Raw genomic sequence first — 27,706 nt, 5'->3', positions numbered from 1 at the left:
GCAGGTGTACGGTGTGTTTTATGCCACCTCCTTCCTGGACTTCTACCTCAGTCCTCATCAGGTGTGCACACCTTCTGTCGGCCTCACCGTGACCGTAGACAGCGATGAGCAGTTCCTCTTCCTGGTGAGTCTGTCCTCCGTCCTTAAACACGCCTCTCTAAAAGAACATTCCAGAATCTCACACGTGTGTGTTTCATGTGTTTGAATACCTGCCGTGTCTGAACACGGCGCCGTTCTGTGCTGTTGCTCTGAGAACGTTTGCTCGTGGCGTGAAGCCAGATCACTTCCAGAAGAACTAGTCAGTGTGACATGTGAGAGTAAAGGGAAGGGCGAAATCTCCCACCTAAAAACACAAAAAGTCGGCCAGGAGTGGAAATTATTCAGCGATAAGTTTAACGACCGCAGGTGCAAATGCAGCCGCGATCTTCTCCACGGCTGTGCCGTCACATTTGTGCTTGAAGGTGGTGATGCGAGCAGGTGATCTAAGCTTAGTAGTGAAGAATAAATTTAAATGCAAACACAGTTTTCAGACTAAACTGGAATAATAACGAGGGTTTAAAGCTGCTGTGTGACTGCAGCGTAGGCTGCTGTTCCCAGTGTGAAGGGAAGGGGAATATGTTCCCGGCACACGTTAGACTCTTTATTATGAAGCATGGACGTGAACATTCAGAGTCACCAACCCTGAATGCAGAATGATCTGGGCCTTGGTACAGCCCCTCAGGTTATCCTCCACCCGAAACGAGCTTTCAACCCCGTAAGGCCTCCTTCCCCTTAAAGCTCAGTTATGTTGATTGGCTGTCCCTGAAAATTTAAACAGTGAGAGACATCTGCTCTGATTTCATAGAGGAGGAAAAAAACCAAACTGAAACTGAAAAGCAGAATGAAACACTGTAAAAATGATCGTATTTATTACAGAGTTTCATTTACATGCATTTGCTGAAACTGGTCATTTCTGTTCATTTATTCTTCTGTAAATTCTGTAAATGAACTTTTTACACTGCACATCCAGATACTTGCACATCGTATTCAGCACTGCATCTATGATGGTGGTGCATCACAGGTGAGAGGGATAGAGAAGTATACAGGTGTTAGAGTAACATCTGCTCCCAATGCCTTTTTCATGGAAGGCGTTTACCAGCATGGCTTCATGGTAGAAGAACCCATCAGGCCCACGTCCCAGCTTTTTGAAAATGAGCTCATATTTTCTCACTTTAAACATTTGATATTTTCTTGATGTCTTCTAGTGTGAAGAAAAATGGGATTAAGCGATTTGCAGACCGCTACATTCTGCTTTTATTTACATTTTACAGAACATTCCAGCATTTTCAGAATTGGCTTTGTCATATTGTGTATGAGTAACATGACTCGGTCACTAGCCACGATCTGTGTTCTCTGTTCAGGTGCGGGTTGTTGCTCCCTTCCTGGGTCCTCCCTCGGACTACGCTGTGGTGAAAATGATTCCCAATGAAAAGCTGCCGCCCAGGAACCTCCACCGTGTGCGAGTCGACAAAACTCAGGCTACGCTCAAGTGGCAGCCCCCCTATGACAGCCCGAGCAAACCTTTGGTACACACCTGTCTCACCTTATTGTGATGATGTCAGATGATCAGAACATGAGGAATATAAAGGACTCATTTCACACTTTGTAACTTGTTCATATTTACAGTTGAAGAGATATTAGGTAACGTTTTCCTTGTATTAACATGTATTTTACAGCGAGGCTCTGGAAGCATTGTTATTTTAACTAAACAGTGAGACCACAACTGGCTTTTTTCCTGTCCCAGCATGTGGGGGGACATTTCTGTGAAGCACTGTGGTCAGATTCAGTGTCAGTGAGTGACCCTGAAATCAGCGGGGCACTCAGTCCATATAGGTTTTAGTGATTGTGCATGCTAACATATTGTAGCAAAAGTTGTCCTGGGTGAGTAAAGCCAGCTAATTCATACGATCATCCAAAGTTGATCTGGTGTCTTATCTGCTCTTTTTAAAATGACTTTATCAGCTGATGTCAGAACATAAGCAGAGCCAGTGAAGCTAAGCTACAGCTAGCTAGCTGTATTGCTAGGAAAATCCTGAGTGGCTAGCTTAGCAGACAGACCACATTAGCTGCCAAATTACTTGGTTTATGACATGGACTTATTTTTCATGTCAAACTGTACTAATTTAAGACAATACTACAACATATGAATGTATAATATTAGCTATAACTTGCCTTTGTTTCTACAATTGCAGTGAACTGCTGCTAGCTAGCTATAAATTAGCTACAGAACATGTTTATGACAGTATTTGTTCTTTTGTCTCGTCCATGTTGTCATTCTAATAATACTTATACATGAGTAGAGATAACAGTGTGAGATGTCGACGGTGACTTTTTACGTACTCTGAACAACACATAACACGGCAGTGAGTTATTGCTGTGGCAACATGTATGAAACACAATCCTGTAACTCAGCCGATAAAAAAGAATGACCTCATAAATATATTATTACCTGATACGTCACCGCTTTTAACATCCACCTGATCGTGGATTCCCTTCTTGTTTCTTTAGACATATGCAATACACATGCGGGATGTGATTCGTAAGGTGGAGCGGGACTACAAGCTGACCACGCAGAACAACACAGTGGAATACGTGCTGAAAGGCCTGGAGCCTGGAGGGCGATACAGCGTCTCTGTGCGCCTGCGAAACATGAGCAAGGAGGCCAGCTTCACCCTCAGCACAGGTATAACTGTGTGACTTCATCACAAACTCACCACAAACACTTCAGTCACTGATCAACCACCAACTTGTCCTAATCCAAGGAGGTTGTCCTCATATTCTTGCTCTAGTGTGACTGAGCTGTGACTGCCAACAGCCATATGAGCATCGTGGAGTGTAAATGGAGTACATCACAAACAAACAAGAAACACACATTTACAAACTAACCTCACTGAAGGCAGAATATCTTTAGCCTGTAATTTATAAATGACCAAAGCTTCTGTTTGGATGGAAACTGTTACTGTTACAGAGGTGCACATCGGTTCTAGTTAACACTGACTGTTCAGTTTGAAATGATCAGACAGAAACACGATGACTGGCCTAAAATAGTTACTGTGTCATCAATGTAGATATGATTCAATTGTAAATAGATGTCTAATTGTTCCTTTTGAATAGGTTTAGCAATAAAAAAAAACACCTCCACATTAAACACATTTATAGGTGAATTTGACTGATAGCTTGTTGCTGTTGTTTTAAGGAGTAGTAATCTCAGTACTGTGATTACTTTGACACAGTGTCGAGTATCTATTCTTTTTATTTGTCTTCTGGTTCTTCTCCCGTCACACACAGAGAGCTGCAGCAGCCGGCGATGCCGACCGGCGTTATGCATGTTTCAAATCTAAATATTCTTTTACCAACTAGATGAACTCGGCATCATTTAATCATCTGGCTGATTGCACACATCCCTAAATATGATGTCTTATGTCGCTTCGTGCAGAGCAGATTCTACTCCCCTGTACTTACTTACCATAAACTCTGCATTTCTTGTGCTCGTAGTTCCTCTTGCGGCTCCCGAAGCCCTGAAATTTTTGACGGAGAAGGATCACATATATCTCTTCTGGAAGAGCCTGGCTGTCCGAGAGAAGGGCTTCAATGAGAGCAGGGTGAGATACCTACAGCTAACCACTGCTTTTGAAACCAAATGTCAGCTACTGTGACTGATAATAATGTGAGAGGTGCCACTGTTCTTACAGCAGAATGAGCTTTTCCAAGTGTTGATTTATGCTCTGCTCCTCTGACTGCCGGGGGCGCTGTTCACAGGGGTACGAAGTGCATGTGTTTGACAGCGTGACCAACAAGACGTCGTTCCTGGGAAACACCACAGACACCTTCTTCAGGATCAGCAGCCTGCTGGTGGGACACAACTACACGTTCTCTGTCCAGGCTCGCTGCCTGCTCAACGGGCAGCTGTGCGGGGAGCCTGCAGTGCTGCTCTATAACCAGCTGATAGGTACCGCCCACACTCACCTGTTGAACATTAAAGCTGTGTTGTTGCCATTCACACCTTTTCCAGGTGTAGCTCCATTAAAGAATGAATCAAAAGAAACCCTAAACACTGAATCTGACAGTCTCGAGCTGCTTGAGGCACTCACCAGCTTTTTAGCATTTAGCATTGAGTTTGATGCTCTGTCATTGTTTTTAATAAAATCACTACAAGGTTCAAATGAATTAAAGTTATCCACAAATGTGAGTTTAAGTTGTTTCATGGGAGCGTCCCGGCTCCAAATCCTAAATCCTGGGCTGTTAGAAGCCCAGAGAAACCTGACAGTATTCCAGGGATTACAGACGCTTCATTTCTTTCTACAAATGCTTTGTTCCCTGCTGCACAGGGACCAGCGATGCATCCCGCAGTGAGGCCCACTCAGGCGACACGGCGGCCGTGGTGGTTCCCGTCCTCTTCCTGCTGCTGCTGGCTGTTTGCGGCGGATTGGTGGTCCTCTACCTCCGACACCGGCGGCTGCAGAACAATTTTACCGCCTTTGCCAACTCCCACTACAACTCTCGGCTCGGCTCGGCCATCTTCTCCTCCGGGGATGAACTGGGTATTTATTTATTCGAGAAACGAGACTTGAATTGGAAAACGAGGTTATTTATAAAAGTCGTTTAAATTTTAGGTTGGCAGAGAGGATAAACACGTTTTTAATCATCTGCCACAAAGTTTCACCTTTCTGTTCAGTATGGCATGACCTTTGACCCCAGCAGTTCAGCATGGTTGCTATCACTTTATGAAGCTGTTATAGCTAGCTCACACACTGCTAAGCTGGAGCTAGCTTCCTGCTCTGACTGCAATAAAAACATGGCCCAATGTGAAAAATGACCATAATTCTGATTTGAATTCTTACCTCAGTATGTGAGTTTCTCATTGGCTGCTTGCAGATGTACAGTTTGGTGAACTTCTTCTAAAGTGAAATAGCCAATAAAGCAGGGCGCACCGCCGTATGGCTGCTGTACTAGCGTGCAGTCGGGTCCACTTCTCTCTGGCGTGTGTTGACGTTTGAACAAATTCATTCCAACAGCCATGAAGCTTTCTAAACACGCGTTTTCCCTTTGTTAACAGGTGATGACGACGAAGACGCTCCCATGATCAGCGGCTTCTCAGACGACGTTCCCATGGTTATCGCGTAGCGTGGCGTCCCCGTTGCCCATTTCTCTCTGTTCCCTTCTCTTCTCTCCTTCAACCCTTTAGTCCCCTTCGCTCTCCGTCAGCAGTGCGCCACGACGGAGCGCAGAGCCACCAGGCGGAAGTTCGCCACCACCCCAATTAGCAGAAAAATGTCGAGAAAAAATGGAAACGTGTAAAGAGAGAGAAATATTTTTCAAATGTACAATGCACTTTTTTTGGATGCGCAATAACTTATTTTTTATAATGTTAAAAATATATACGGGGGTCAAAAAAGGAGCGGGAGGAAAAGGTGGACGCTGAAGCAAACTGTGAAGGATTTGAGTTTGTGGAGCTCATCAGGGAAAGCGCGACCCTATCGCAAACTCACCGTCCGTAGGAGGGGTCCATTGCTTAAAGCCAAAATAAGCATCCCGAGGCTGGAATATAGAATGCAAAAAACACACATGTAAACACACAAACATATAGACTTACGCTGTATACACAATGTTTAAACATATTTTGGTAAGAGTACGGTTTGTCCTGTGGCGGCGGATGTAACGTTGGTGCCCTGTGGGAGGAGCTAACTGTGGATCGTGGTTCCTGTTTCTCCTGTTGACGGATCAGGACGCACAGAGGTGACTTTACTGACTGGTGGCATCACATAGGTACACTCTTCTTTTCCACCAGCAGCACCGTGTTATGTCAGTCGAGGCGGCACGCGATTGGACGATTCCCGGCTTTGACACCCTCCTAGCCTGCTAGCATCGCCGAGATCATCTGAATGAATTTGTAAATATCGGCTTTTAAAACGTCCTCTTCTTGTAATGCTGCACCACGTCGTTCAGTAAAATTGAGTTCTTTTGTGTTTCGTTTGTGTTGTTCAGGACTGCGATTTATTGTCCGCAGCATTTTGCCATAGCTGTAGTGCTCAAGGAAGCGTGTTTGGGGATCTCAGGGAACTGTGTCGGAGCAGACACCAGTCCATCACCGCGGCCGTGGCTTTGGCAGCGCCGTCTGTCTGCTGAATAGGTACTGGGTCGACCGTGGGCACAGACTGCTGCGAGTGAGAGTCGGGCTCACTTTGTATCTCGTCATTTTATTGTTCATTTGGCATCTTTTTTAGAGAGAACTGTGTCCCTGTGGGTGGTCCCACACAGTTATAGTGGATTTTATCATGAGAAAATAAAACAATCCATGCAGAGAAAGTTTGCAGGGCTTCACGTCTGACATGTGAGCAGTTAGTATTTTGTCACTTTGATGGACAAATGCGTCCCTCCTTTTTCATTTTTTAATGAGCCTGGGTGACAAACACTGATGTGACCCAGATGATGTAAACAGACCGAAGCGATCCCCTCAGAGAGCTCATCCTATCCAACAGACCTCTTTAAAACCCACGTTCAGTGAGCTGAGCGCTCACTTTCATCTGCACGCAGAGGTCCGCTAGTTGGTTCCTTTTAGCACGCCGAGCCGGGCGTTGCATCAGGGGCAGAAAGAGTAATGTGTTATGGATGCGTTAAATATGAGTTGTGCTCCCGCCCTCCTCGCCTGACTGTGCCGCAGTTGGTTAGCAGACGTCGGCGTGTTGCCGTGGAGCCTTCGAGCCGATGGTGTTCTGCTTTTTGTTGACCTTGCTCGTTTTGTTCGTAAAGACGTCTTCATGAATGTATTATGTATCTGTTCTTTTTATGGTCCCAGCTCATTATGCTACTGTCCCCACCTGTGAAGTCAGTGCACACACTCTGCTCTTCGCCCCTCTGCAGTGGGAAACACAGCCTTTATGTCTCTGCATGCAAACTGCAGCTGTTCTGAAACCTTCCCATTCACTGACCCAGAGCGACAAACCGATGTTTCCTTTCGTCATCACATCCCTGGCTTGGATCATCAAACGGTGTCTGTGCTGACATTTTTCCTCAAGACTGGAGCTTGATTTCACGCAGATCTGCGTCCTGTTCATGAGGCACTTTGTTCCGTTTCTTGGCCTTAACAACAGATTTTCTGGCATTGATGCTGTTTTTTGCTCTGTGGACTCGGTGTTCTCTTTTGCCACATAATGCCTTATTAGAACACGTTAGGTTTCTATGTAATTTACTGTTTGTACAGTGAAACACAAGTGCACATGCATGCATACAGTCACACACACACGCGCGCGCGCGCACACACACACACACACACACACACACTTGACCCGCATGCAAGGCTGAGGAGTAATTCACTGTTAGGGCATTTGGTTAATTTTGTCAGATCACTGCTCCTTTGCGCCGCAAGACGGCCTCTTAGTGTTTTAGTCAGGTTTCACACATGTACAAAGTCTTCTTATTGGTTGTTATGTGCCCGATTGCTTCTCACTTCTTTTTAAGTGGACTCTCGTGAAATAGTTTGCTTCCAAATGTCATTCGGTGACGACTTTGACCATGTTGGAAGATGTTAATGTCTTGCTTGCTCGTGTCGGAGATTGTGAGGAAAGTCAAATGTTTTGAAAACATTGTGAGCTGTTTCAAAAAAAAATAAATAAACTTGCTGAAAAATAAAACTGTGGCCGAGTTTCTTTCAGTGCAGCAAACCTGTGGACTGTTGTTAAAACACATCAAACTGATGAACATGTTCTCTAACTGTGCTGCACGTGTGACTGTAATCACGGATCGGGAATGACATTTTAAACGTTCACAGGTGAAGTGAGGAACACTGATTAGCTCTTCATCGTGGCACCTTTTAGTGGGTGGGATGTGTTAGGGAGCGAGTGAGCATGCTGTCCTCAAAGTAGATATTAGAAGCAGGGGAAAGCATAACGTCAGTAGTGCTGTAGCTCCAACAGTTTGGTTGCTGCGTAGCTGCAGACCAGTCAGGGTGCCCGTGTTGACTGCTGCCCACCACCAAAACCACCAATGATCAGCATCAGAACTAGACCACGGAGCAATGGAAGAAGGTGGTCTGATGAGTCATGTTTTACATCAGGTGTGCATGTGTCGCTTACCCGGGGAACGCCTTGCACCAGGATGCATTGTGGGTAGAAGGCACGGCGGCAGAGGCGGTGTGATGCTTTGGGCGATGTTCTGCTGGGAAACCTTGGGTCCTACCATCCATGTGGATGATACTTTGACACGTAGCACCTACCTGAGCATCGTTGCAGCAATCAGAGAATGAGGCCACTGTGAGAAAGGGATGGACATGGTTAATAACAGCACTCAGGTTGGCATTTAAATGATGCTCAATTAATGTCACAACGTCGCACCAGCAGCAACCAGCCAAGTGTCTCAGCAGAACTTCAGACTTGTCTGACCAGCAAAGGTTTTCTAATCTTTTATTGCCCAGTTTGTGCAAAATGGGCTCAGTTTCCTCCAGACTGGAGTAGAGCCCAGTGTGGTCTCCTGCTGCTGTAGTCTCTCTGCTTCAGGGTCTGACATGTTGTGCATCCAGAGATGTAATGAGTAAAACTCACTGGATATTTCCTTGTTTTGGAGCGTTCTTTGTAAACACTCGAGATGATCGTGCAGGAAAATCCCAGCAGAGCTGCAGCTTCTGAAATACTCAGGCTAGCTTATGTGGCAACCATGGCATGAAGTCACTTAAACTTTCTGCTCAGTTTGAACGTTAGCAGGTCATCTTGACCTGTCTGTGTACCTAGATGTGTTGAGTTGCTGCCCTGTGATTGGCGGATTACATATCTGTGTTAATAAGCAGGCAAACAGATGTACCTGCTGGTTAATGTACATTATTATTATTAATTTTTCATTTCAAAGGGACAGGGCAGTTCAAATTAGTCCAAATGTAAAATATGAAAGTGATGTACTGCACATACGTTTAAAGCTATTGCTAATTTCCAGCCATTGTCCCTTGTTGGGCTTACATTCACAATACACAACATTACAAGATTCAATTACATGAAACCAAAATACACCATGAATACAACTACAATTAATAAACAATGTAAAAAATAGATAAAATGACTACAGCTCTGATTTACCTTCAACCATCGCTGGACTGGCCATCGGGCATACCGGGCATTGCCCGGTGGGCCGCTCGTGATTTTTCGTTTTTATGGGCCGATGGGGTTTTATTTCTTTTATTTTTTCAACGGTATAAATGAATAGTGGTGTATTGGCCAGTTGGTCATGATCGACTCTGGGCAGGACCAATTACAGCCGAGGAGGTCGAACTTTAAAGTTGAGGTGAAAAGCAACGCGATTTATCCCGATCAGCTGATCAATGATCAGCTGATCGGCTTTTCTCTCTGCGTCAGAAAGAGCAAACCAGCGGAGGTCGCGTTAAACAACAGAAGCACCTTTAAACTTGATGAGCTGTTGTTAGAATTTATTTAATATTAATTTCTAGTATCAGCTGATGTTTGCTGGAGGGATGAAGGGTTGAAGGGAAGTTATGAGCTGTTTCTGAGAGACAAATAACACCAGGATCCTTTTCTAAGTAGCTGACAGCTGGTAACTGTGCAGGGGCGGGTCTAGCAAAGTTATGCCAGGGGGGCAGGTAGGGCATTAACAGGGAAAGGGGGGGACAAGGAAATACGTTTCTTTCTTATTCTCATTTAAAATTTCTAGCTTTTAACAAATAATTATCTGAATCATACAACCAAAGTATTCATCTGATGTCAAATGTACAGAAATCCATTATTGTACATAGTAATTTTTTTCAGGGTCCCAACATAATTTCTTCAGAAGTAAGTACTGTATATGATGCCAGTATTTTCCCACATTTTCTAGATACTGTACCAGTACTGTGTGTAAAACACCATCAAAATTAAGTTTTGATGGTAAGTTTTGAGTGAGGAAGTTTTATTCTTTCTCACCTGTCTTTCTGTCTCCTTTCACTTTTTAAAGGTTGCCATGTTAGAAAAAATATTTTGCCCTGCCATGCTGTTTATTGATGTGGTAAATAAATAGTTTATGAAAATATCACTAAATCTGTCATTTATTATTTTTAATATTCAGTAATGGTCATGTCTCACCTCTAGTCTTCTCTGTCTTAATTTCAGGTTTCCTCCATGTGTTGTAGAAAGTTCAGGAGGTAAACCAAGCAGTCTTTGGGTTTCGGCTAAGTACTGTTTAGAATACCAGAATAGGGAGGATGGTGTAGGTTTAAGTTAAGTTCTAGATTGATACATATATACCAACAACACAGTGTACATCACTGTCACAACGACGTTTGTTTTCATTCAAAGGCTTTATGGTTTTTACCATAATACCTGATGGGCCGGTCTCTAGTCAAAATGCCCGGGCCGATTTTTTGTCCCAGTCCAGCCCTGCCTTCAACCAACCTTTGACCTTCAGTGTAAAGCATTTAATATCTGTAATCAATCAAGTCTATTCCACAGATGGCAGGCCTTTACGGAAAATGCCGATTGTCCAAATTTAGAGCTGCGATATGATATTTTAAAGTTGCCGTTCAACATAATCTACTTAAATGATTTACATGATCATTTCTGTTGAAGGCCCCATTTCAGCTGATGTGTAGAAATACTGCAGTATGAAAGTTATCCGATCACTTACATCAATAAAGATGCAACAGAACAGTCGGCCTGCTGCTGTTTCCTCACAGACGACACATGAGAAATCTGAGACATGAGAAAACGTGTTTCAGTTAAATGAAAATCACCACATGAATAAAGTAACATTTAAGAATGCCATCACTGATGTTATGGTAACGTACAGCTGTACAGTGCAGCAGAGCAATAAAAGATCCAAGGCTTGTCCAGGAAAGCAAAACAGGATAAAAATAGTGAACAGGACTGACGGGAACCACAGACTCGGGCGATAATTCTCAGTGAGTTCACCGTTACAACTAACCCCTCTTACGTTATACATAGTCATCTGCTACATTGCTCAAACGAAAATATTGATCAGAGAAGCTTTAATTTCAGTTTTCTGGGTGGAAACATGACTAAGGCTGAGAGGATTACTGAACCACACAAGTGACTCAGCGATGGCTTGGTGAGCTTCTGGCTAACTTTCCAGTCCAGTCCTTTGTTTTAGAACAAAGACGTGTCTGTATTGATTCCTGTAATTGAAAAGAACAGCACAGCAATACACGATTGTGCACAGTGTTCACATCTGACAGGCCTATCACTTGGGACAGATAACGTTTTAGTCATCACACAAAGTTCAGAGTGAACTCTTGAACTGTTCAACTTTTGACCAAAGAAGCTCAAGTTATTAGAAACAAATGAACATTTTACACAGAAACAGACCTTTTTATTTTTCATCACTCAGAAATCTGGTGACTTCAGACAGACCCACAACTTACCTTTGGCAGAAATGCCAGTGACTGTTGGCAGTAGTTTACACAGACTTAACAGTTAATTGATTTTAAAGTCAAACCTAAAAAACGTCTTTACAACTTGCAAACCTCTCCCTGATGAACACTCACGTCTGTCACTGTGGGTTGCAGTCTGCTAAAATGCCACTCAAACTATAGACTGTAGAGCAGGGGTCCCCAATCCCAGTCCACGAGGGCCGGTGTCCCTGCAGGTTTCAGATGTGTCCTTCATCCAACACAGCTGATTTAAATGGATAAATTACCTTCTAAACATGTCTTGAAGTTCTCCAGAGGCCTGGTAATGAACTAATTATTTGATTCAGGTGTGTTGACCCAGGGTGAGATCTAAAACCTGCAGGGACACCGGCCCTCGTGGACTGGGATTGGGGACCCCTGCTGTAGAGAAAAGATGGATGTAGCTTCAGGGCTGAAAGAGTGAAGTCACTGCAGGAATCACTGCGTTCCTGTTAAAGGCCTCTTCTGTGGTTGTAAAAAGAAAACAGGCTGTATGGAAATCTGTGAGAAAAAGTCATCTGCGCTTGGACCGATTACCCCAGGAAACAGTTTTCAGATGTAATACAATGTAGTATACTTGCATTTATACAGCACTTTCCTTACTGGATACAACGATATTAATTATCATCCCCCATTAGAGACACAAATGGACAATAAACCAGAGTTTAGCCAATGAGTGTGCAGCGTCTCTGATCCAGGCAGAAGTGAGTGTTGGAGAAACACAAGCCCAACTTAACACTGCACACACCTGCCAACTTTGAAACAGAGAGGAAGAATGATTGTCTTTCAAGAACAGATGGATTTTCTCAAATAACTGATAAACTGAAAGCATGATCCCTTTTAATGATAACTTTTCATATTTGGATTAAAGTTATGTGTTAAATGTAAACATTTCATTCTCATTTCCTATGTGTAACTGATTTTTAAGCAATGCTTTGACAGTTGTCCTGCAGAACCATGTTACTGCTGAGAGCAGCACCTTATCTACCCAACACAGACTGACCGTTTGGAGGTGGAGGTCAGGGCCGCTCAAAAACTACAGGGCAAACCACTGGATAAAAGGAACTCGCATAAAACCACCTGACCTCTTCATGGGCCAGTCGACTCGGCGTGAAGGTCACAGCTGGGACTGTGTTAATGCTGCTGGCACTGGAGCTGAAGCTGGGCCATGCTCCTCTCATCAGGCCCCTTAGACGGGCCTCGGGTTGCTGAGGAACAAGCACACACTACAGCACTCACCTCACCTGTGTGTGTGTGTGCAGTGTCAGGGACAACCACCAGGGGGCAGGAGTGACTCTGCAGCAGCTCTGTCATTAGTTTTAAAATGCATTTCATTCAGTCTGTTGTAGTCTGTACTTTACTCGCGCCTGCAGCTCAGTGTTTACGGGGTAGAGGAGTTTCTGTTAGTGGGAAAAGGTAAAATGAACTTTTGCACATAACTGAAGTGAATGAGGATTGTGTTACATCAACAGATGTTTGATGGAGATGAGACCCTCAGTAACAGCATCACTGTGATGGGATTAGATCTGTCTGCACTCACATAGATGCTAAACTGATACACAGATGTGCACCACATCCATACAGCAGATGCCAAAACTAAAAGATTCTTAATTTAAATTTGATTTCTTTCCAGTTGAATCAAAGGACCCTGCATACTGTTTAAAATGCAGTAAAAGATTAGAGTCTGTGAGTATGTCTGTGTGCAAGTAAAGTGAGTACTTTGGTGGCACATTTGTGTCCATATAAAAGTTGCAAAACATGTTGTTGACCATGGCCAGAAAAACCTCACAGAGGGGGCTGTGGGCCATGTATGTAGTGCTGGGTCACAGTTTAACTTCACATCAGGTAATTTGGTGAAAACAACATTTGCTAATTAATTTTATGTTTTTAAGCAAAAATACCTGAAATCCTCCTGAATGCTTCAGGGAATATTGATGAAATTTCAATATTTCTGAGTTATAGTTTACAAACAAAAGAAATTAATTAGTTTCCAGAGTTTTGGTGCAGAAAATAAAATCATTATGAACTTTAACCACTTTGAACTATTATACAACAATAAAACATTGTCTAAAATGAAGAAACAACTAGAAAAATGACCTCGTAGGTCATTCTGTGCCCTTCTTGTGCGCTCTTTCTCCTCAAACCCACCTGGTCCTGGTACATGACTGCTCCTCCCTGTGCTTCCTCGTAGAACATCAAAGGTGCAGTGGCGTGTCTAGAAAATTTTTGTTGGGGGGGGCCAGGTAGGGGCACAGATTTGGAGACGGGTGGCAGATGTAATTGGCAGATAATGTAAAAAACAAAAAAATCTACCAACCGTTAACCATAATTCAATAACCCTATAAACCTAATAACCGAATGCGCTTTTAACTCTTATTAGAATGAGATTTTAACCACTACGGTGCAAAATATTTAGATACTGCGTTGATAAAGTACAAGAGATACAATCAGTGCTCTGTCAGTGTTTCACTTTATCTGCCTATTAAAAAAAGAAGATAATCTTCTTACAAACTGGTGTTTGATTTTGAAACAGGAAAAAAGTGGGGAAACAAATGAAAAGACTAACATTTGAATGAAACCTGAAAGCAGGTAAATACTTTCTATGCTGCCTTATGGTAAACTTTGGTAATACTGATGTATAAAGAACAACACTGGCTGATGATGAAATACAGTCAGCTGGCATGGTGACACTGCCAGTATTAACCTGCAGGGCTGGACTGGGACAAAAAAATCGGGCATTTTGACTACAGACCAGCCCACCAGGTATTAAAATCATAAAGCCTTTGAATGAAAACAAACGCTGTTGTGACAGTGATGTACAGTCTTGTTGGTATATGATTGATTTCTATACATTTTACGTCAGATAAAAACTTTGGTTGTAAGCTTCAGATAATTATTTAATAACAGCCAGACATTTTAAATGAGAATAAGAAAGTATATCTTTGTGCCCCCCTTTCCCTGTTAATGCCCTACCTGGCCCCCTGGCAAAACTTTGCTAGACCCGCCCCTGCACAGTTACCAGCTGTCAGCTACGTAGAAAAGGATCCTGGTGTTATTTGTCTCTCAGAAACAGTTCATAACTTCCCTTCAACTCATTCATGTCACCTAAAAGGTAAACCTGTTTCTACATCACCTGTTCAGCTCTGATGATTCAGTAAGGACATCTCCTGGTTTCATCTTCATGTTTCCCTCTCACCAGATAATCAAACCGATATCATGACCAGCAGCTTTTACAGCTGTGGCTCCAGCAAACATCAGCTGATACTAGAAATTAATATTAAATAAATTCTAACAACAGCTGATCAAGCTTAAACGTGCTGCTGTTGTTTAGCGCGACATCCGGCAGTTTCCTCTTTCTGGCGCAAAGTGGGCGATAAACAAACAACAGAAAAGCCGATCAGCTGATCATTGATCAGTTTCATGATTGAGGTAGAAACAGGAGAGGGAGGGGAGAGAATGAGAGAAGAAGAGGCAGCTGCAGCGTAAAGACAGAATAACTCCAGATTTGTGTCTTTTTTTCATTATAGTGAAAGTACGGGACAAACGGCATCTCTCTCCGCTCAATACGAAACGTGTAATATTTTCTCTGAATGAGGGACCATTCCATTTTTAAGGAGCCGTTGGAAACTCTACTAACTAAAGTTATGAATAAAGTTCACTATCAATAACATCACAGCACCCACCCAACTGTATAGAAACTCCATCATGCTAGCTCACGCAGTACGAATTACTGTAACTGACTGTAAAAAGTCAGCACAACGAAAATAAACTCCACCTAAACTTGTTTTATATCTGACCCAGATAAACTGCAGGTCATAACGTCTTACCTGAAGTTCAGTTCACCTGACGCTCGGACCAGCGGCTGCCTCGGGTCTTTCCTCCTGCCTCCCCTTCCCTCATCCACCTGCTGGCCTCTGTGGAAGCTCCGCCATAACCACCACCAAAAAACTGAATTAGAACAAAGATCAGTATGAGGTAACACACACACACACACACGCAACTAATTACTATTCCAGCCACTAGTCAGAGGTCAGATAGGGTCAGACTGTAGCATAAATACAAACTTACACACACACACACACACACACACACACACACTAAAATAAATTACCAATTTCACTCTCGAGGTCAAGAGGTGGTCAAGAGGTTCCTGACTGTTACTGATTGACCAGGGTCAAAGTTCATCAGACTGGAGGCCAACAGGATGGGGTCAAGAACAGGTGGATGGCTACGAGAGAGAACAACAGTACAGCACAGGAGAGAGGTGAACAAAGCAGAGATTCCTGGTCCTTGGAGCATCGTGCTCCACTGAAGAGCAGTTAGAGTTAAAGTAAAGCAGAATGACACTGGTTTGACCTGAAGGAGATCATGTGAGCAAAATATGATTAGATCAAATTGAAACTGCTAAGTTTATTTGTAAAGAAAACACTTCTCTGCCAAAACACCTCAGTGAGCGATGCTATCACGCCACAGAGAGCCTAAAGAGGAGGCGTGGCTCCCAGAGTTTCTCCATTGGAGAATTCTCTAATGGCAAAGTGTGCTCCCTAAAGAGCCAATCAGCAGCTGAAATGGAAACATATTAACTAATCAGGTTAACAATACTTTCAGCTGTGGCGGTGTTTTCCTGCTGGAAGCAGCCATCAGAGGTTGGGTACATTATAGTCATAAAGGAATGGACACGGTGAGCAGCAGTACTTATATAGGACTTATGTGGGATGTGAGACCTCCACCCTCCACCCTTACATCACCACCACCAACCTGAAATGTTGATACGAGACAGGCTGTATCCATGCTTTCAGGGTTTTTTTTAAACCAAATTCTGACTTAATCATCTTTTCCATCAACTGCTGCATGGTCGTACCATCTTTTCCCAATCTTCTATTTTCCAGTTTTGGTGAGACAAGGTGAAATGTGTCATAAGTTTCTTGTTCTTAGCTCACAGAAGTCCTGATGTGGTCTGCTGCTGCTGCTGTAGCCAGTCTGCCTCAAGGTTCAGTTCAAGCTGTGGACAATAAAATGTTAAGATATTAGCTCCTGAATGGTAAATGGACTGGTTCTTCTAAAGTGCTTATCTACTTTACCAGAGCACTCCAAAACTTTACGCAACTTGCCTCATTCACACAAGCACACACAACTGCTTTCTATTTAACATTCACACACATTCACAATCCGATGGATGCACTGGAGAGCAACTTGGTATCAGTGTCTTGCCCAAGGATATGTGGCATGCAGACTGGGAGCAGCCACGGAGTAAACCACCAATCTTCCCATTAATAGTTGAGCTGTTTTACCTTCTGAGCTACAGCCACCCTCTATAGTCTGAAGCAAACAGACATTTTTATTTTACTATTTTATGAAAAAATCAAACACGCCAATATTTCAGACGGGCTGTGAATTCAATATCAGGAATAATCCCAAGCAGGTCAGCTGATCTCACGATGCCCGCTCATATTACCTTAAATGCTTCCATGCATATTGTCAGATCTGATATAGGGCATAATATTTCAGCTGCTGTCGCCTGGCCACAGGAAATGTTCTATATCTGTGGTCACTGATGTCTTCTGTTCAGTATGGAGGTTTTGCTGCTGCTTTATGTCATCACCTCTCTGTGTGGAAGTGAAGGGAAAATTATTTTCACTATAGTGGTGATGACCGAGTCCAATTTATTGTTTCATGTGTAAACCTTGTGTACCCTAATACAGCGGTCCCCAACCCCTGGGCCACGGACCGCTACCGGTCTGTGAGTCATTTGGTACCGGGCTGCGAGAGTTGAGGCTCGGGTGTGAAATTTGTGGATTTTAACGGTTTTTTAGGTTTTTTTAAATCATTTTCAGCATTAACTCAGTTTCCCTGCGTCTTTTCCCCTGTGTTATGAATAATTCTTCTGTTTTTTGATACTGGTACTGGTTTTATTTTGTTATATTTATCTGTGATACCTTAAAGGCCGGTCCATAAACTGGTCCATGGCACAAAAAAGGTTGGGGACCGCTGTACTAGTACATGTAAAGTCTCAAAGTTTGACAGTTCAAGAGTTTTTGTCTTTCCTCAAACCTTGTGGTTAGACCCAATGACCATGGGCTCCTCCATAGACAACTGATTCAAAGACTGAAAATTAAGATCACTGATACTTGCAAAACAGGAAACAGACAAAAGACATAAACATAAAAACAGATTATAGCACATTATACCACCGGTTTATTTTAGGTAGCAGTGTGCATATTATTCTCTTTGCAATAATGTTATAATAATAATGAAATCCAAATACTGCTGAGATTAATTCCATGTCATGACAGCTTACTGCTTCACACTTGTCTAAAATGTTTCTGCTTACATGACACATTTGAAAACGCAACGTTGCTACGACATTCACATTTTGAGGTTATTTAACTAAATCTAATGGCAAATGGGTTTGTGACATTCCAGTTACTACCTCCTTCATATTTTCCATATTGTTAAAAGACTGATCATAGAACTGTGCTAAAATAACAGTGGATAACACTGTCATGAATAAAGTAAGACTTCGGGGTGCTGAATAATAAATAGGATAAATAGACTAGTATTTATCTAGTGTTTGATGCTCTGATGAGGAATCAAAGGGGTCATTACACATCACATTCATAACAGCAATGTGGTGTTCAGGATCTATGGACTGAAGGAGAATCACCAACATTTTAGTAAAAAACATGTATGTTGTTCCTCAAGATGGTTTTTACTGTCAACAAACCCTGTGAGAAGACTCAGGCAGGCTAATGGTGAGAAGCAACTACGAGTAAGTGACAGCCAACTGGTCACTTCAATCCAATTCAACTATATTTATATAGCACCAAATCACAACGGTTGCCTCAAGATGCTTTATACTGTAAGGTAAAGACAAACAGAGAAAACCCCAGAAATGACCTAACTAAGCGCTTTGGTGACAGTTGGAAGGAAAAACTCCCTTTAAACAGGAAGAACAAGACTCAGGGAGGGGCGGCCACCTGACAGCTGGGGGCGATGGAAGGAAGACAGGACGAAGGCACGCCATGGAAGAGAGCCAGAGATTAACAATAACCAATGACTGAATGCAGAGAGGTGTATAATTACAGAGTGAGTAGAAAAGGTGAGTAAAGAAGAAGACTCAGTGCATCATGGGAATCCTCCAGCAGCCTAGACCCATTGCAGAGTAACTAAAGGAGGATTCAGGATCACCTGACCCAACTGTAAATATATATGTAGCACCCAACTCAAGTAGCTCAGGATTAACCCTCGGTTAAGGTGGTGTTAGTACTATGAGCGGGGCCCTGGGTACGTTACCTATTTTACTGGTAAACAGGAGAAACAATAACTAACCAGTTTTAACCTTTTTACTTAGAAATCTTAATGTTGGCGGTGCCTCCACTTAGTGAAAATAATATGAGTTCTGCTTAATCTTCACTAAGAATAATGAATTTATCTAACATGTTAAACCTCTTTTTACCTTTTTAGTAACCCTTATCTCTTATAAACTCTGTAAATAATAATTACGACACAACACAAAACTTTAAATTCAAATTGTAAGATTTAGTCAAAATAAAATATGATTTAAATAAATTTTAAAAAAAAATACAATATCCCAAGTACTGAAGTGTTTCCTTACAATTCAATTGGATGGGTTTTTTCTTCACAATTCACAGTCAATGTTTTAGTAACAACATATTTATCCAAAATATTCCCCTTTAAGTTCAGTTCAAATTTTGTAACCTTTGTGAGCTCATTCACTGAAACCGTTGCAGGCCTGATCGTTGCTCGGGCTCGTTGGACCAGAAAACACACAAATGGCCGCTTCACTTGATAAACAAGCAGAAAACAAAACGCACGTGCTCAGGTCTACTCACAAATCCTTTGGCCTGGTGCGTTCACACCGAACGCGATAGAGGCGGCCAGAGCGTCAGGTTTACATGTAAAGTCAATGGAAAGAGGCTGATGACACGCGATTGCGCGTCCGGCGAAAATTCTGAAGCAGATTTGCGTCGCGAAAACGCCAAAACGCCTGAAACGCGCGTCAGTGTAGCGCGTCTGGCGCGTTTGACTCGCGGAAAAAACCACGCGCGTGAGTTTTTGTGTTGCATTTTGTGCATACGCGTCTTTCGCCTCTACCGCTCGAGTTGGAAAAATTTGAACTCCAGCGTCAAGTCGCGCCGCGTCAACCAATCAGGAGCCTGGTGACGTGGCTGTAACCAGGTCAAAGGGGCAGATCAAACCAAAGCCCTTCATTCTTCATTCAGTATGGAGGAAAAACTCATCAACGCAGTGGCTAATCGTCCAGAACTATACGATGCTAGCTGCTACTTCTACCGGGACAGGAATAAAAGGACCGAGCTTGAGGCACAGAAGTGAGGAGATCGGGCAACCTGGTAAGTTCATTTGTTCTTCTTTTTAATTTTCAGACTGACCCGATGAAGCCGCCGCTAAAGCTAGCAAGCCCGCCTACTGTCCCCGCTATTTTCCCACTGATGTACAAATACCGTTCTGGTTTTATGCATGTTGTCATATAGGAATATATTGTTTATTAATAAACAGCACACAGTGGTCCCGCTCATCCGTCACTGCCTCGCTTTTTCGCTGATTTTTCATTGCACCGTACAGCATTGCATTCTGCAGCCTGATTGACAAATCTCCTCCGTGTCGTGTCTCCTGCGCTTGCCAAATTGATCATGTTTGGTTTTGATAACCATCACGTCCAATAGAAAAAACAGCACAAAAACGCTCATAACTATGACCCTCATTCGGAAATAGACACCTGCACCGGGAGGAAAAGGAAAAGGCGCACGAAAGTGGCGGGCAGATGAAGACAAAACGCGGCATAAAAATACTTTTACGTTTTGCAATCTACAAAGGTTTGCACTTTGAGAATCAACTTGTGAGAACTGTGACTAATGTTCATGTGTGTGGGGAAAAAAGTGTATAAAGTGCGTGGCGAGGGGCTATTTATTCTGAGAACCCCTGCTGCAATAAAACAGGGACCACTGTATATACTTTCTCTATGATTATTGTATTCAACCTGTTAACATTTAATATTGTCTTGATAGAACCAACTGATTCTGCTGCAGAGCATCCCCTGTTGCTTCTCCTGGCTCCCCAGTCCCTGAGCTCCTGCTGCTGCACCCACAGGTATGTACAGCAAGCACTGATAGCTTTTTACTCGGTGTGGGATTGCCTTGTGATCACCTTTACTAAATATCTACAACTAATCTGATTATATCCTGTTTTGTTTTTTCAATGTTGAAATTAAAATCTAGTAGCAGCCTTCTCATTTCTTTGTGTTTTGTGCTGTGTTTTACACGCCCAGAGAGGAGGACAGCTCCGAGGCAGATGAGGGACGGGTCCCAGGACGGTCCATCGGCAGTGGAGCTGGCCATCCTGGTGTCCCTGAAGAGGCCACGCCAGTCTGCAATGGAGCATTTCCTCCTCAGCCTTGTTCCTGCTCTGGAGAGCAGCTGGGTCTTTTTTTTTTTTATTCCTGTCTCTCTGTAAATAGTTATATTTTATATATTTATGTTTAATGTTTTTCTCTGTGAGAATTTTAATATTATTTCAAATAAATTTTTATAATGACTAATGTCTCAGTTCTACTACACAGCAAATGTTGGCACACGACTTGACACGTAGAATTTATTTCATATTATACTAATGACAGAATATACTAATACAGTGGGATACAAAGGTTTGGGCAACCTTGTTAATAGCCATTATTTTCCTGTATAAATCGTTAGTTGTTACAATAAAAAATGTCAGTTAAATATATCATACAGGAGACACACACAGTGATATTTGAGAAGTGAAAAGAAGTTTACTGGATTTACAAAAAGTGTGCAATAATTGTTTAAACAAAATCAAGCAGGAGCATAAATTTGGGCACCACAAAAAAAGAAATGAAATAAATATTTAGTGTATATCAATGTGTGTGTCTCCTATGTGATATATGGGGGCCTTTGTCTGGACGTGCTTCCCATCCAGAGCTCCACAGCAGAGAGGGAAGTTTCAGCGCCCTGGAATCCTCTGTGATGGACCGCCAGTCTCCAGGTGAAGGCACAGCCATGAAGTCGTCCACTAGACAGTCCCAGATGGCCGTCGCTACCTGGGGGTGATCTGGCACACCGTGGACACACCGACTCTGAAACTGAACGCGATGGTCCTGAAGGAGTCCCGGTGGCAAGGAACCTGGACAAAAGTGTTCAAAATTAGTATTATGTGTACTGCAGTTACAAAATACATTATTCAAATTCAAAATACTTTTGTGATGTCAGATTTAAATTACAAAACATAAATCTTACATAAAACATTTTCTAATTATAAGGATAATTACATAATATATATTAGATATAATATAAAACAGTCAGTTGTGTTTTGTTTTAACTTTACCATATCATAATTTGATTGGTAGCAACTTTTACCACTACAGTGAGCCAATCACTCATAATTCCTAAACATGTAAATCAGGCAGGAATGAAGTAAGACATTAATAGAAATAAAGAGTTGTATGTTGACATGTAGCCCTTTCCTTGCTTAAATCATTAATATTTTTGAAAAAATTAATCTGTGATAAGACATAGCTTATCAAGATAGAACCATATAACTAAAGATGAACCAAACTGTTCACAATTTTATCTAGCTCTCAGTTTAAAGAAAGGCTGGTGACCCCTGTTATAGAGTCTGACAGCTGCGAGGATTACATACAAATATTCATCTATACCAGAATTAAACCAGGTGTAAATAAGGAGTGAGTATCACTACAAAGATTAACCCACAGTGGCCCTTGTACCAGTTTGATATCAGCAAACACAGAGAGCATACACTGATAGACACCACAGCCATGCTATCAATGCAAACACTGATAACAGCATAAATTGAATTAAATCGGGACTTGATGAGACCTTTCAAGCATCACTAGAAATATTATAAACAGTCGCTCCATACCACAGTTTGCTATCAGTAAACACCGACGGCATTCATTGATAGCATAGCACATCCATGTTAGCAGTGTATAAACGATAGTTTAGCATATTAGCACAGGTATCAATAAAGGACTACCGTATTAAACACTTTTACTAACCGCAGGCAGATGGACAGGCGCTCTGCAGGTGGGATTGAGCGCCTGTAGTTGGTGTCTAGGCGGGCGATGCTTGGACCAACGCGGGACAGCAGGTCCTCAAACTGGGCGAGGGAAAGACGGCGATATCGCTGAAATCGGCTGTCATCCAGGCGCAGCTCCTGGAGCAAGTGGTGAAACTCACCAAACTGCTCACCCGTCTGGAGGACTTGATGGACCCAGGTACGGCGAGGGACGCCCTTAACGCTGCTGCTCTGCTCTCCACAGTAAATAGAAACGCTAGCTCGACAGCTGCCGTCTAGCAAAGATACTGTCTGGCACAACTTCCTCCCACATCCCTCCCACATTTTCGGTTCACGCTGGCGTCAAAATATGCAATTTTGACGCGCGATGGATTTTTCTTGGACACGCGTTCGAGGTGCGAATGTGCACGCGTCAAATTAGGGGCGTTTGGGGCGTTTTCGCTCGCGCCTATCGCGTTCGGTGTGAACACACCGTAAGTGCAGGGCAAGCTGAGGGGCAGGCTCGGTTGGTGACCATGCAGCCTCCACTCGTCAACGTGGTCGGAATTAGCGGTATACCCGGGCTGCTGAGTACACTGGGACAAACACACGGAAATCCTATCCACAGCAGAAGGGTCCAGAGAATTCCTCTCGGTCCACTGTGCATTAGAAATTACTATTTAGTTCCACAGAGTAATCTGTAGCTTACATACTCGGCATACATAGCTATTACTGGCGCTAAAATGCTAACATGCTAACTCGCGATTAGCATCATACATTTTTAGTACTTATACATTCCGTTTAAGCTCAATGCTAACTCCACATTCAGTACTCACTCATCACAGGGTAAAACAGTCCATAACAGGAACGTAGACTCTGCATCCACGGCTATTGTTTTACTATTCTCCCGTTAGCTCTGGTACACAACTTCCGCTGGTAGCGTGCTGCTACCGACTCTCACTAGCTTAGTTCGTGTTTTTTCCTTCCGCCTCGCTTAGATCCCGCCTTCCTCACGTCTGATTGGACAATAGGTTTACATCAACCAATGGGATAAAAGAAAATACAAGATTGACAACCTAAAATGAACTTGTAAACAACTTGCAGCAAATACAAAGTTTTCCTTGTTTCACATTAGATAACAAACCTTTGGTTTTCTTGTAACTTATAACTCCATGAACACTTAAATTATGATTGACTTCTATTTATTGTGATTTTGAACTCTTTTTGTGTCTTTTAAACACATATGAAATATTTACAATGAAGTCTCTACATGACAATATTTATATCCTTTTAACCTGTAGGGTCTAAAATAGATATTTGAGACCAGGCTACATATACTTTATCAAAAAGGAAAATTTCTCAACTTAAAGGTAGAGATGGTGTCTGGCTCACGAATCCAAATTGGTTCCAGAAGAGAGGCCTGAAAGGACATCACGTATCACTCTGAGCAGTGATGTCTCTGACCTATGGTTTGTTTTAAAAAAATTATTCTTCAGAAACAGTCTTTTCTAAAACCTCAAGGAAAACTTTGAAAATTACGATAAGAACTTACATGTAATTAAGGTCCAGAGAGTCTACTCTGTTGGTGAGGACTGTAGTTAAAACAGAACTGTTTGCTGCCACAATAAATGGAAATAAAGAAAAAGACTTTGGAGAGAGGTTTTAGGATGTAAACATCATTTGCTTGGCGCAGACAGGGCAGCGTACTGCACAAAGGAGTTAAGATTCAGCTGCCTGACCAATTGGGGTGGATTTCATCATTCCTAAAAAAGAAGGAATGATTCTGAAGGGATAGCTCAGTAGGTAGAGCGGTTGCCCCATGATCAGAAAGTCGGGGGTTCTAATCCACTGAACGGCTCCCCTGAGGTACCCCTGAGCAAGGTACCGTCCCTACACACTGCATGTGCCTGACTGCTTATCTCTTCTTTTGGTACCTGCTGAAAATGAACCTTTAACTATTTGGCAGGGTCAGCATACAGTCAGCTTTAGCATCATTCTAGGGTCTTCACTACTAGCTAAGTGTTAGCATGTGGTCTGTACTGATGCTATTCATTAGCATGCTGTCTTTGTAGGTGATGTGTTGATACCATTTTAGCAGCTTCTGGCCTGGGAATATTTTGCACTTCAAGGTCACATTCTTGTTTTTTTGTGTAATAAGCATGAATGTAATGTTTATATGGCTACTTCTCCATAGCTGCAGAGTGCTCTGCCATTTTCCTTGTGCCTCCGCATGAGGCTTCTTGTGCAGTGTAAGTAATGACAATATTCATTGGTTTATAACTGTAATCTGATTACTGAATTTAGAACAGTAAAGTGATTACAGAATTTTAGAACGCATTACCCCCATGCTGTGTAAATCCTCTGTCACATACTGTTAGCATTTTACAGTTAGCCTCTTAGCATCCATAAGATCACTGATGACCGAGGACTAATGTGAGAGCGCCAGGTACGGTTTGGTCAATGTCAGCTGCTGTTTTCATCGTTTTTAACCATTTTGGAGCACCAAACATAATAACTTTAAAGTCTACTAGTTACTGAAAATTTAACTCAAAATGCTACCCATTAATCATTTGGCTAAAACAAATCCCAACCGAGTCGCTGATGGCCTGGTGCATGATGGTGACATTGGTGTCACATTTAGTTCCTGCACAGCTTTCAGACAGATTTAATATTTGCTGTTAATAAAAGTTTTCTCCATTTACTGAAGGCAGCACTTTGATTCTTTTCCTTTTCAGATGTTTTATTGTAGTTTTGCTGCTGTGCTTGGGATTGTTGTCCTTTTGCATGATCTAGCTCTACAATATTTTGGCATACAGAGGTGTTTGTGGTCTACTCAATGACTGCAAGATGTCAAGGCTGCAAAACAAGCCCAAATCATCACCCGTTCACCGCTGCTCTTCACAGCTGGTTTAAAGCATTCGTGTTGATATGCTGTCTTGTGGTTTGTTTAGATGCAAGTTTGCAAACCTCAGCTGCGTTGCCATGTTCTTTTTAGAGAGAAGATGCTTCCTCGTGCCAACCCCTCCAAAGAAGCCATACTTGTTCAGTCCTTTTTGTGCTGTCATGAACTTCAACATTTAACTGGGGCCTGTAGACTGGAAGCAGCTTTTGGGAGTACAGTTTCTTGTAGTTTCTCTGAGCACTGGATCGTCTAACCCTGTTGGTGAATTTTCTAGAACATCCACTCCTGGGAAGATTGATAACATGAACAGTTTCCACTTGTAAATAATCTTTCTCGCTGTAGAATCACAGACTTGAAATTGTGTGGAAATAGTTATATAATGTTTCCCTGATTGATTGGCAGTAACAATTGCTTCTCTGTAAACATTGATTATGACGTTTCTCGTTGGCAGTGCTCACGTTTGCTGATAACTGTTGATTAGTTGTATTTGATTAGCAGCATGTGGCTGCTGCTCACTCTGCTCATTCCCACAGAAGAAGAAAGATGTCTGCATTTTGACTTTTGAGCTTTAATTCTATTGAACTGATTTTGTTAGTTGATGAACTGACTGGTTTTGTGGTGTCTGGGAGTTTAGTGATGGATGGTTGCACTGTTTATTCAGTTAGATTCTTTACAGTCTTCTCAGATTCCTTATTATTGACAGTGATTTACAATCATAAGTTTTATCAGTGGATGTAGAGCCTGGACTAGACTGAGGTGATTAACACCACGTCTCTTTTAAAAAGGACATATTTCTCTCTTTACCAGCAAGACTAAATATAATTTTTACATTATTGTATATTTATTTTCAATTACTTGTGTTACCCACACTCTCCCTATACACAGGGTTTGTATACTGACTAATACGAGCACAGTTACAGTACATGTGTGGGTACATATGCCCTCGTGCTCTCTTCTCCATCAGCTGACATCCACCAACAATGTGAGTGTTGACCTTTCCAACAGGTACTTCAACAGCAGCAGTCAGGGCACCATAATAATTGTGTCTGGGTGGCGATCACTGTCCTGCTGCTGCGGGGCTTTTATTGGATGAACATCCTGGCCTTTCTGGCCAATAGCGGTGATTGGAGTTCCATCTCTCCTAGCAACAAGGTTCAGCAGCTGTATATTGCCACTGGATAACTGAAAACAAGAGAAGAGAAACCATTTAAAAAGCTATTTCTTTCATCAGCGTGGTGATGCTAACCTGGGTTTGTGGGTACGAGTACAGATTAATAAATAAATAATAAGCTAATGTGTGCTTATTATGAGTGTTCACTGCTTATTAGGCAGAAGCCCCCTCTCTTTTTTATCATGAACCAGCAACACTCACCCTCTATACACCAAATACAACCAAATAAAATCAGTGCTGATGGCTATCAGTTGAGATATTTTTTCATGGATAAATGAAACAAGAATACTTCTAAGCCAAACTCAGTCTGACCTGTAAGGCTTTTTACAAGGTTTGCACAAGCTTCTTCCAAGCTACCCAAGCTTCAGTGCTTTTAACAAACATATTTGGATAATGATTCGACTGTGCACCACATACATCGCTGTCCACACCTTCAATTTACGAGGAGCAGCCAGTCAAAATACGGTCGTCTTAATAAGAGGGAAAAGAGATAAAGTGCTTGACAGAGGACGAACTGAGACTCGTGTTCAAGGGAGCTCAGCTCAGACTGGCTCCCAGATAAGTCAAACCCAGACATTAACATTGATTATGTTTTTGAGATTATAGTCACTAGTGGGTAATATGTGCCTTAATTTGTCTAAGCCAGCAGAGAAAATGTGTGGGACACATGCTCTTTACTGAGGTGGCTTTTCTTCTTTCACCGTATATAAATATCCTCATTTCTCATTTCACTGATGTTAGCTCATTAACCTTGTCAGCACTCGGAGTGCTGCTGAAAATGAAAGATATTCTCTTCCTCTGCTGAGATAAAAGCTAAGTTCAAACACATGTTACTATGTAGTCTATCTGTGCATTGTCTCTATGTGCATTTTCCTTTAATTGTACTTCTCTCATCAGTTTTCATAAATATATCAGATTGTGCTGTATAGAAGATTTCAGCCTGCTGTTGGAGGGCTTTGCAAAATCTGAACATTTCAGTGGATTGTATTTTTTTATACTAATTCAGTTATTACATTACAGTTACAATTACTCTGTTACTTGCAAAGGCACTTTAGTTATCTGCGTGCTGGCCGGATAGAAAGAAGAAAAAACCCAAACATGCTATTTTCTTCCTCACTGACTCTTTAAAAGGACAATGATGGAA

General features: G+C 42.3%; 1 protein-coding gene and 3 long non-coding RNA genes across 7 annotated transcripts in view; 1 reads left to right on the top strand and 3 right to left on the bottom strand.

Annotated features, from left to right (window-relative positions):
• sorl1 (sortilin-related receptor, L(DLR class) A repeats containing) overlaps positions 1 to 7,670 on the top strand; it is a 94,814-nt gene extending 87,144 nt beyond the window's left edge. For all 3 annotated transcript variants that reach the window (XM_031752861.2, XM_031752860.2, XM_039622546.1), the window contains exons 42-48: positions 5 to 124; positions 1,401 to 1,565; positions 2,548 to 2,722; positions 3,535 to 3,641; positions 3,799 to 3,988; positions 4,368 to 4,580; positions 5,096 to 7,670. In XM_031752861.2, the coding sequence (XP_031608721.2) occupies positions 5 to 124; positions 1,401 to 1,565; positions 2,548 to 2,722; positions 3,535 to 3,641; positions 3,799 to 3,988; positions 4,368 to 4,580; positions 5,096 to 5,163 (1,038 nt within the window). In that variant the 3' untranslated portion in view covers positions 5,164 to 7,670. The remainder of the gene's footprint in view (positions 1 to 4; positions 125 to 1,400; positions 1,566 to 2,547; positions 2,723 to 3,534; positions 3,642 to 3,798; positions 3,989 to 4,367; positions 4,581 to 5,095) is intronic.
• Positions 1,503 to 3,571, bottom strand: LOC120443616. The gene is made up of 3 exons (XR_005615537.1): positions 3,506 to 3,571; positions 2,489 to 2,679; positions 1,503 to 1,582 (listed from the first exon to the last, which is right to left on the bottom strand). It is a non-coding gene; the product is annotated as an uncharacterized LOC120443616 (long non-coding RNA).
• A 115-nt stretch (positions 7,671 to 7,785) lies between the features above and the next one.
• Positions 7,786 to 11,628, bottom strand: LOC120443615. Of its 2 annotated transcripts, none has more exons than XR_005615535.1 (3): positions 11,516 to 11,628; positions 10,639 to 10,703; positions 7,786 to 8,286 (listed from the first exon to the last, which is right to left on the bottom strand). It is a non-coding gene; the product is annotated as an uncharacterized LOC120443615 (long non-coding RNA). The 2 variants fall into 2 exon arrangements; XR_005615536.1 differs by lacking the exon at positions 11,516 to 11,628 and adding an exon at positions 11,393 to 11,427.
• Positions 11,629 to 15,560: 3,932 nt separating this feature from the next.
• On the bottom strand, positions 15,561 to 17,019 carry LOC120432876. The gene is made up of 3 exons (XR_005608155.1): positions 16,875 to 17,019; positions 16,360 to 16,421; positions 15,561 to 15,647 (listed from the first exon to the last, which is right to left on the bottom strand). It is a non-coding gene; the product is annotated as an uncharacterized LOC120432876 (long non-coding RNA).
• Positions 17,020 to 27,706: the final 10,687 nt, after the last annotated feature.

Source organism: Oreochromis aureus, linkage group 14 (genome assembly GCF_013358895.1).
Source record: "Oreochromis aureus strain Israel breed Guangdong linkage group 14, ZZ_aureus, whole genome shotgun sequence".
Classification (NCBI taxonomy): Eukaryota; Metazoa; Chordata; class Actinopteri; order Cichliformes; family Cichlidae; genus Oreochromis; species Oreochromis aureus.
This window is presented reverse-complemented; position numbering and strand designations above follow the sequence as displayed.